This window comes from Primulina tabacum, chromosome 16 (assembly GCF_025594145.1).
Source record: "Primulina tabacum isolate GXHZ01 chromosome 16, ASM2559414v2, whole genome shotgun sequence".
Classification (NCBI taxonomy): domain Eukaryota; kingdom Viridiplantae; phylum Streptophyta; class Magnoliopsida; order Lamiales; family Gesneriaceae; genus Primulina; species Primulina tabacum.
In genome coordinates, this window is record NC_134565.1 from 34,044,985 (window position 1) to 34,055,850 (window position 10,866).

Consider the following 10,866-nt stretch of genomic DNA (forward strand, 5'->3'; position numbering starts at 1 on the left):
CCCAAAAAAAATAGTGACTTGTTGTCAAGGATTTGGCGACTTGTTAGGAGGTGGGACAAGTGACAACATTTAAATAATTTTCTTCTTATCCTAACATCCTTAAATTATTATTGTTATTATTATTTTTGCCAAAAATGATTCCATTAATTAAATAAAAAACTGAAGAGTATAACATAAAAACATAGACAATCCAAATTATATCCAAATTTTACATTAATATCTTATATACCCAAATTATCATTGTAAAAATCAAACATTTATAATTAATTTTCCGGGTTTGTGTAACAAAAAAAATACATGTTTATTTTAAATAATATATATATAGATTTCAAGTTTAACAACCAAAAATAAATTCAACTTGTTACATGATTTTTCCAAATCTCATTATTCATTCACATATAATATTTTTAAACATCATTATCAATTCATCTAAGTTTCAGAAGACATAAATATTCATTCATTTTTCAAGTGAAATACGCTAATATAATTTATACAAATTTTATAATAAAAAATATAAACAAATTAAAAAATAATAATTATGAAATTTAGTTCGTATTATGAAATTTAGTTCGTATTTCAATATTATTCTTACTAATAAACTATGCACACACATTGTGTGTATAAAATTATAAACATAATTTAAATGAGGTTTTTTTTAAATTTTATCAAATGCTTAATATAATAATAATGGATAGAAATTAGTGAGAGAACATAATATAATTTGAAAATAGTAATATTGAAAATAAGTTGTAATTACAATTTTGAGAAAAAATGTTAGCGTACATTTATTTTATTTTATTAAATCTTAAATTTATATTTAATTTAATAATAATTGGTAGAAATTAGTAAGAGACATGATATATTTTGAGATGGATAATATTGAAAATAAGTAGCAATAACAATTATGAAAAAAATATATTTGTATAAAGATAATTTGATAAACAAAAAATGGCATCATTTGGATGGTAGATTATTTATATGATAATAATATTATAGATATATAGATAGTATACACATATATATAGAGTTTTTGTTATGTTATTCATCAGTCGTGTCAATTTTTGTGTCTATCAATGATATTATATTAAAATTATATATTCAATAGATGAGTATCAACTCATTGATGAGCAGAAAGATAAACAAATTTGATTAAAAAAAACATAATAGGAACCGTCAAGGACACCAAAATATGTATATTCATTTTTGCCCCTCCATTATGGACAAATTTATCAAAATTGGAGTAGATCTCTTGTGAGACGGTCTCACGAATCTTTATCTGTGAGATGAGTCAACCCTACCGATATTCACAATAAAAAATAATATTCTTAGCATAAAAAATAATTTTTTCATGGATGACCCAATTAAGAGATCTGTCTCATAAAATACGATCCGTGAGACCGTCTTACACAAATTTTTACCAATTGTTTTTTATATCAAAATTATAATGTAATATTTTACTATTTTTTATAATTATATTTTGATTTGTATTTAATATAAATAAAATAAATTATAAAAAAATATTATATAAATATCCCAAACGTATACTAATATATATTATGTGTGGTGCAAATTGTTGGTGAGAAAAGCACCGAGGGTCGCCGCATGCTACACGTGTGGTTCTCATTCTTCAGCCACACGCTATGTCTCCTTCTTCGTCATCGCTCTCATCACCTAATCTTGGGTTGGTAATTTAATTTAAATTTAAAAAATTGATTTGAGAATTACTGCTACTACTACATTCTCTTCTAGAAATTATCACCACAATTCTTTTTTTTAAAAATATGAATTCACTAGTTTTTTCGATCTTTCAAATGGAGCATTTAAAAAAATATCATATACCAAGTTATATCAATTTTAAAAACGATGACCTCCATATACTAAAATAGGTTTATTTCGTCAAAAAATGTGTACGAGTTGGTGTAATATGTGACCATTGACATATAGTTAATAGTTTGATTTATCGTATCAACACTTTGTCGGAAGAGTTTTTCGCACCGAGTTTTTATATACGATTTACATGTTTAACGTAATTTACAGAATTTATGTTAGTTTGGAGATATATCGAATACGAATTGAAAGATAACGGAGTATGTCTCTTTTGAGACAGTCTAATTTTGACTATTTAAAAGACCAAGATTTAAAATATCTCAACACGATGATTCTTACCACACACCCCAACACTCACTAGAAGCAGCCAGTGACATTAAAATATATCATAATCTGTCTCATTATATAATTAAATATTCCATGATTGATGATATAAGCGCGAGCAATCAACTAGGAGATTATTACATATTGGATTTTCATGAGCATAATGCTGATAGAAATCGTGAAATGATTTTGTGTTCGTCATTGAAAGGATAATTATTCAACTACATTCTCTCACTATGTGAATATACTTGTCCCACCCGACTAATAGGGCCCAAAATCAAATCCCTGCTCGATTCAAAAGAAGCAGATATCGGCTTTACTGCTCACTCTCGAAGACAGGGGGCAATTCCCTAGTCAACTATGACATTTATACATTCTTCCGATGAGACTCAATCAATGAGATTGCTGATGCCCATCCCACGAAATAAGAAAGAAATTTATGTCTAAGAGTCAATATAAAATTATATGACTTGAATCTGACTATTCTATTGATTTTCACTTCCAACAAAAAAATATCGACTTTTAATCAGATATTTTATTTGAGAACTCAAAGACATAATATATAATCCCACATGTGATATATTATACATTCAAAATATTGTAATTTTTATTATAACTTCTTTTTTTTAATGAAAATTCTTGATTTTAGTGGTATTATGACAATAATGATAACTGCAACAAATCTCTTTATTCTTGTTTTTTTAAATCAACAGAACCTTAGTTGCTATCTTTTGGTGTACTCTGGATAAATTCACGTGCCAACACAATAACGTGCAAACAACGTTGATCAGATAAACTACACTGGACAAGTCTGTTTAGCACGCTCAACTGAGAAGATCGATGAATGAAAATTCAATCACAAGTTTTCTTATTAAGTATACACGTATCCTACCAACTCAATTACACTCGAGGTACCTTTCTATTCCTTAGTTACATTAAATGCGAATGCTTTTATTAGAATAGCATGGATTTGCGTTGGAGACCAGAGTCGTGTCAAGTCTATATCCAACTCCTACTCTATTTTGGATTTTAGACTTTCTATTCATGTGATATAACATTTACCTTATCATTATTTGGACTTTGCAATAATTTCAAGTCTCTTTTATTGGATTATATAAATTGAACACACACGAATTTTTCTTTTTAACAGTATATTGTATGTATAGAGGTAATAACATCTTTCATTTAAGACACAATGCAAGGAATTAAATCTTGCAGTTTTGTGAGATTGTTTTGTGAGATTTTTTTTTGTAAATATTAAGTTTCACTCTTAGTTTTGGACATTTATTACGAAATATTTGAATAGTTTGACACAGTAATTTCAAGATTATGCAACAGAAACCTTCAAGATGGAAATTAAGAAACTATAGCATATCAGGATCGGAGCAGATTGACCGTATTGGAAAATTTGGTACAAGGAAAGATTGTCGGTTCACACAAACCCTAATTTCTTATTACGCATAAATATGCGTGAAAAACAATAAAAAGTTCGTATAAATAAAGTTAGACAAAAACTTATGTGAGACGATCTTACGGGTCGTATTTTGTGAGACAGATTTCTGGTCAACCATGGAAAATTATTACTTTTTATGCTAAGAGTATTAATTTTTATTGTAAATATCGGTATGGTTGACCCGTATCACAGATAAAGATTCGTGAGACCGTCTCACATGAGACTTACTCAGTTAATTATACAATATACACTTAGGTGTGAACAAAATTTCGGTTAAACCGAATTAACAGACCGAACCGAGCCAATTCGATAATTCGGTTCGGTTATTTCGGAAATTCGGTTTTCAAATTAAAAAAATTCGATTATATTGTTTAATTCGGTTCGATTATGGTTTTCAAAATTTTGAAATCGGTTAACCGAATTAACCGGTATAATAAATATTATTATTTAATAAATTTTTATTATTTATCCAATTTTATATATTTTTTAATTTTAAATTTTAAAATCGATATAATATGTATTAATTGTCTTCAAACAAAACTTATACATTTGTGATGTGTGTGATTTTATGTTTTTATGCACTTGTATTGATTGTGGTGTTTAAGAAAAAATTACATATATAAATAAAGTGAAATCACAGAATTTTTTTAAAAAAACTAAGCGGTTAATTCGGTCACCGACCGGATTAACCAATTTTAATTTGGTTCGGTTTTCATCGGTTATGAAAATTAATTCGGTCGGTTCGGTTATGGCTAAATATTTCGGTTTGGTTCGGTTATGGTTAATTCGGTTCGGTCGACCGAATGCTCACCCCTATATACACTGTAGTATCACAAGCTTTTTGGGCCAAACCCAAATAGAACTCGAGTCGCGAAACAAATTTTAAGTCGAATATTATTCTATTTGAATATTATAAATCTATGCCATTTAATTTGTGGGAGACAAAATATATAAAAATTAATAAACCTTTGTATGAATGGTGTGTCCCATCTCTTTCTTATCTTTGAATTGAGCTTTTTCAGATTTGGTAGATTGGTCATTATGAAATGGGGACTATTTGATGATTATATATAAAACTGTTTGATGAAATAAAAGGATAATTTTCTCAGACAGAAGGAACTGTCTTCATGACACAAACTGTTCTAATTATTGATTTTACAAATTATGTCTTGATCTCACAATATTTATTTCTTTGATCATTTTATATTTTACGGTGTGAAAGTTTTTCAGTTGATGGCCACAATTGATAAGAACGCCAAAGACCCAAGGCTAGTAAAAGAAGTTGGGATAACCGCGTAGTATAAAACAGAATAAGTGCTGGTACACAAGAATACACGATTCATTCTTTCTTCTTCATCTTCTACGGCAAGGTTCAAAGGGCAAGGGAGAAAAGAGGTTGAGAAAAGAGGGTGATAATCATTTTGCATAATTTTTCTGTTCTTGGCAAAAACTTTGTAAAACTTGTTGGTTCAATAATATTGGTGGTTGATCTACTATGGATGTAGATCATTTCGACCGAAGCACGTAAATCTCTCGTGCACTTTCATTCTTGATTGATTTTCGTTCGTATCTCGGTTGTTGACAATTGTATGCCGTCGTCGTGCATGTGAGATTGATCGAAAAAAGAGTGCCTCATAATCGTCTCAAACTACCAGAAAAAGAGTGCCTCATAATCGAGTGTATGAAATTATTGTCCTCGAGTAAGAAATTATTGTACTTTGGTGCCTCGTTACCATTTGCCCCAACTATCTTATCGGCATGCCTGCCTAGTTGCACATCAGAAACTATTTTTGTTCTGCATCCTAAATAATACAGGCCAATTGATTTCAAATAATAATAATAAGACAGGCCAATTATTTCCAAACAAATAAAAATAATGGAATGAAGTTCTATCGAACTCAGTTTTCATCTGAAATTACACATTGAAATTTGAAACCGAATATTATTTTTAGTGGAACTAGCCATATGATAATTGGTTTTTTTGACACGTATTTTACCAAACCCGGCTCAAAAGTAATAAACAATAATGTAACAGTCGATTAGGTTATTTACAAGCAATATCAAACAAACATTTATCAATAATTGAAAAATATGTTCGAGTCAAAGTCAACCTCTTGGCTGAGCTCATGGCATGCCTCAGCTTTAGTAAGAAAATCAACCTTGTGGAATTTTAAGGTTGATTGTGGAATTTATTGGGTTTTTCCTCCGACTATACCAAGTCCATTCCCATCTGTAAGTAAAGCTCCTCACAGGGACACACACATAATATTCACAGCAGAATTGAAGAAGCTATAATGGGAGAAGTGAAGTTGATTGGAGCATGGGGAAGCTCAATGGCCTGGAGAGTTGAAATGGTACTCAAAATGAAAGGAATAGAATATGAATATGTACAGGAAGATATGACCAATAAGTCCCCTCTGCTTCTTCAATACAATCCAGTACACAAAAAGGTTCCGGTGTTTTTGCACAATGGCAATGCCATGGCCGAGTCTTTGGTGATTATTCAATATATTGAGGAAACTTGGGAAAATGGTCCATCAGTGTTGCCGAAACAACCTTATGACAGAGCTGTGGCCCGTTTCTGGGCTAAATACTTCGATGAAACGGTACGATATATTGCGATCTTTTGAGTTTTTATTATTTCATCTCATCGTTGATTTTGAGTTCCCGGTGATGCCATTAATCACTATGTGATTTTTTGTAGCATCAATCATTTGTCGTAAATCATCTTTACTTCATTGTTATATGAGATTTAAAATCATCTTTACTTCATTTGATGAAATTAAGTTTGATTTGCTTTATGTCAGTGTCTTCCTGCAATGATGAAGGCTTGGACTGCAGGGGAGGAGCGAGAGAAGGCCAAGGAAGAAGCTATTGAGCTTTTGAAATTTCTGGACGATGAAGTGAAGGGCAAGAAATTCTTTGGGGGAGACACCATTGGATTTGTTGATATTGCGGTCAGTTGTGGTGCCTATTGGTGTGTGATAATCTCAGAAGTGGTGGGACTTGAGCTCATAACGAAGGACAAGTTACCGAATTTATGTAAATGGATCGACGGGTTCGTCAATTATAGCTTCGTTAAGCAAAATCTGCCCGATAAGGATACATTGACTCAGGTTTTCAAGGCCATCTTTCTGGGCAGTGCAGCTAAATGAAGACCCAGTTTGTTTTTCTTGTAATGGGAGGAAACAAATATTTGTGGGGAAAAAGATTCGGGTTTTGGCTAATGTTAAGTGGAAATCAATTTTTTGAAACTTGGCGTGTCAATAAAGGGTAATAATATGTTCTCTTTTCTTATATTTGAGAGCTGTTTCCGTCATCATATGAGTTCGGTGTCTCTGTAATTTGTATGATTTTAAACGTGTGTGGTAAAAAGTTACTTCAATCTTTTAAAAAATTAAGTCTCTAATCTTCACTGGATTTTGGCACTAATGTCCTCAAAATTAATAAAAATAAATGCGAACAACCCGAATGTTTAATACCGCTAAAACCAAACAAGCCCTTAAGTGATATGAAAATGTTCGTGAATTCAAAGTTATTTTATGACGCTGCTTACTTTTCAAATTTATGTTATTCTCGAAACTTGACGCAATCTCACACACGTCTAACACTCTAGATTATTCATATATTATATATTTCTAAATTCGAGAGACCTTGCCTCACAACGATCATTTGCTTTCATATTTAGCTTAAAATATGTTTAATTACATCGAACTTAATTACTCAAGCTAATTAGAAAAGAAATAACTCCTGACCCTATGTTGAAATCCAACACATAAAGCTAAAATACTTATAAGAGAGACGATATAAACTTGGTAAATCAATCTAACCAGCCATCCAACATTTGACTACTTATAATCTTCTAGATACGAAGATGAGCGAAAACAACGAGCATCTTTCTAAAAGAGTGAGTGCACGAGTATAGATATACATATTTAGGAAGAGCACAGTTGTAGATTTACATGGCTCCTCCACAAAATTTAATATCGTGTGATCTTGTCTTCCTAAATGTTTTGAGTCCATTAGTACAAAATTATGCAAGTGGGTCGACGAGTACGTCAATTATAGCTTCGTCAAGGACAATCTGCCCGATCAGGATGGGCAGATGAAGCACCAAAGGTTGGGCACACGAAGCACCAACAGCCAAATCATGCGAAAGGTCTCAAGGCATTTGAAAGGTCTCAAAAAAAAAAACAAAAAATGGCATAGACTAGCTAGGCGATTTTAGCCTTGATTAGTCCGACATTCGACGCACTCAGATCGCGCTCGTACGGTTGCACACACGTCAAGCCTTTTTCCACTGCAAATCGGGCCCATAAATTGCACCGCTTGCGCCGACGTACACGAGAGAAAGCCTCTTGACCAATCATTGTTATACCTCCATAAAGTGTAACACAATATAAACTTATCTATACCCATTCATTTTTCCAATGTGAGACAAACCCACTTTTCTACATTCCCATTCACTTATATGAAAAAGCTCATAAACCTCAAGCCCATAAACTTCACATTTAATCCAACAAAATGAAGATCCAAGTTCATTATTTGTGTAGCGGGAGGAAACAAAGATTGTCAGGAGTGAAGTGGGGCTTTGGCTACTGTTTGACTGTTTTTTCTAAGCCTATGTGTTAAAAAAATTGAGATTTAGATCTAATTCATCTCAAAAGCTAGTTCGAAAGATAGATTGTCTAAGTCCATCTATGCAACTCTCGGGGATTTTATCCGACCGATTAACACACCCTTTACGCACGTCCATTAATTAACATTTGGGGCATGAAGTTTACAAGTGGTTCAACTATAGACATAGTGTGTCTGAGCTATGATATCAGGTAAAATTGAGACTTTAACCTATCTGAATCTCAAAAACTCAAGGCGAAAGGATTATATAAATCCATATATGACTCTATCTAATCAATCTGTGACATATTAATGTGTAAGATAATTATAATATATTAGTTACGTGACTCACGTAACGTAAAATGAAGTTAGGACGGGAAAAAATGGTTTAAAACTGATAGAATCCAAACCACCAGATGCAAAATTTAATTAAATATTGCTACAAACACGGTGTACCATAGGCTTTCGTAAAAACTCACGCACAGTATTTTCATGCCCCAAATACCAAATATTTATTAAAAGAAAATAACATTAGTTTTTCAGACACAATTTACCGACTCAGTTCTTGTGGAAGTCTGGATCCTTCACGATTGTAACAGGGCATGATGCATTTCCCATCACGTAATTAGTCACGCTTCCTAATATTATCCTATGTTACATTGAAAACATAAAGAAAACAAAATCAATTCTTGAAATCACATATAACAAGTGTTTTGATTAAAATGTTCATTACTTTACAACATACTCTTTTATTTTATTATATTATAAAATCTCCAAATTCAAAGTATAAAATTCTAAATCTAAAAATAGTTTTATCTAACAATTTCTGGCATAATCTTATGCCTACAGTAACAATTTAGTTTTCCAAAATGACTGACACCAAAGTCATATTTCATTCCCTTCGATATTTATTTATATTCTTCCGTCCAAAACCCCCAAAAAAAAGCCCTTAGTATCCTAGGAAATTTGTGCACTGCATCCTGTGAAATTTATTTGTATTAAAGTATCATTCAAAAATAATAGTTCGAGTTCAACAAGATTAATAGTTCGAAATTCGAACATGATTCATTTGGTTCAAAACTAATTATGAGAAATGTTTGAATTCAAGTCCGGCTTGAATAGAATAAGATAATTTGAAACACAAATCAGCATATTCTCCATCCAAGTCGAAAATGGACAAACCAAATCGATTTCTTTGCACCTATTCTCAAAAAATGACCTTGAATCAGGTGGATCCGGGAAATTGGCCTGTGGTGATCTAATGTGATTCCCACTTTTATAGTTTTAAAAAATAAACATTATGTTTTTCATAACATATTTTCAGCTCATATTTGACCAAGGAGAACAACATTTAGTAAAAATTGCAATTTTAATGTTAAACAAAATTTACCTTTGGATGGTGGTGAGTCCCCTGCTTCCCATGACCAAAGAATCCAGCTTCAAATCTTCAACAGCTTCGCAAATCTTCTCTCTCGCATCTCCCCAGTACAGTTTTGTAATAATGTTTATCTTAATCAAAATTCAAATGAAACTGTGATTATACGCATAGATTAACACATTGATTTAATCAAACAAATATGGCTAAAAAATTCCACAGAATGAAATAAAAATTTGACGAAGAAAATAAAAAGAAAAACAAACCTCTTTCTGCCTGGCTGCAGTGTCGAGCATGTCGAGAACTTCAATATCGATCGGAACATCGTATTTCTTCATGATCGTAGGTTCGCGAAACTCGGATAGTGGAATCAGAGCTACAAATTCAATATTCAAACTTCAAAATCAAGGCCCTCTCGTTGCCAACAATGAAATGGAATTATTTGACAAATTGTGCTCCATCGTTGTAACTTGTAATCTATATCGACTGATTTAAGATATATGAAATCATGAAACCACTTTGAATCCAGATTTCGGCATAACCTCCCGTTTTATCAAACAATCAAAAAGTGTTTGGATCATGCATCACAAACCACACATGAAAAACACTAGTAAATCCGCAAACAAAATCGTTAAAAAAAATGAATCGAGAAAAATTCGTACGAGAACCGGATTTAAACCACAATCGATCGCGCGACTCTTCGATGGACTGGGATTTGATATGGACTATATAGAAATTGTCGCCTTTGTCAGCTAAATTGTCGATGGCCCACTGCAGTGCAGCTTTGCTGCTCTTGGAGAAGTCCATCGCCACCCCAACTTTCCTGTCTTTCACCATATTTTCCCGAAATACGTAAACAATAACGATGGATTATTCACGCCAATGTGCAATTTCAGCAGGAGAAATACAAAGGCTGTTGCGTGTTGAAGCTGAAAGCAGATTTTATTCTGTTTCGAGGAGTGAGTGTGAATTTATTCCCTTCCTTCTTCGTCTGTCTGTCTGTCATTGATGTAACGCTTACGCGTGTCGCATCATCATGAATGGTGAAATGGGTCGGGTCACCCACGTTGTGCCCGTTTCGGGTATGGTTTGTGATCCTTGCGTACAAGTATGATGACGTACCGTACAATCAAATATTCACGTTTGATGCCAAAATAATTCTACCATTTAAATTTAAATATTGCTGATTAAATTATATTTTAAGATTATATGTTCAATGAAACTACAGTTTTTATGCCCGCATCATCAAAGTTATATCACCATAACTCAT

At 32.2% G+C, this 10,866-nt stretch overlaps 2 protein-coding genes across 2 annotated transcripts; one reads left to right on the top strand and one right to left on the bottom strand.

Annotated features, from left to right (window-relative positions):
* Positions 1 to 5,809: 5,809 nt before the first annotated feature.
* LOC142529607 (putative glutathione S-transferase) lies at positions 5,810 to 6,901 on the top strand. Its single transcript, XM_075635180.1, has 2 exons — positions 5,810 to 6,210; positions 6,412 to 6,901. The coding sequence occupies exons 1-2, from the start codon at positions 5,899 to 5,901 to the stop codon at positions 6,757 to 6,759; spliced, it is 660 nt and encodes a 219-aa protein (XP_075491295.1). The 5' UTR covers positions 5,810 to 5,898; the 3' UTR covers positions 6,760 to 6,901.
* A 1,696-nt stretch (positions 6,902 to 8,597) lies between these two features.
* On the bottom strand, positions 8,598 to 10,599 carry LOC142529608 (universal stress protein PHOS32-like). The gene is made up of 4 exons (XM_075635181.1): positions 10,259 to 10,599; positions 9,863 to 9,972; positions 9,612 to 9,730; positions 8,598 to 8,870 (listed from the first exon to the last, which is right to left on the bottom strand). Exons 1-4 carry the CDS (start codon positions 10,431 to 10,433, stop codon positions 8,780 to 8,782), a joined length of 495 nt encoding a protein of 164 aa, XP_075491296.1. The 5' UTR covers positions 10,434 to 10,599; the 3' UTR covers positions 8,598 to 8,779.
* Positions 10,600 to 10,866: the final 267 nt, after the last annotated feature.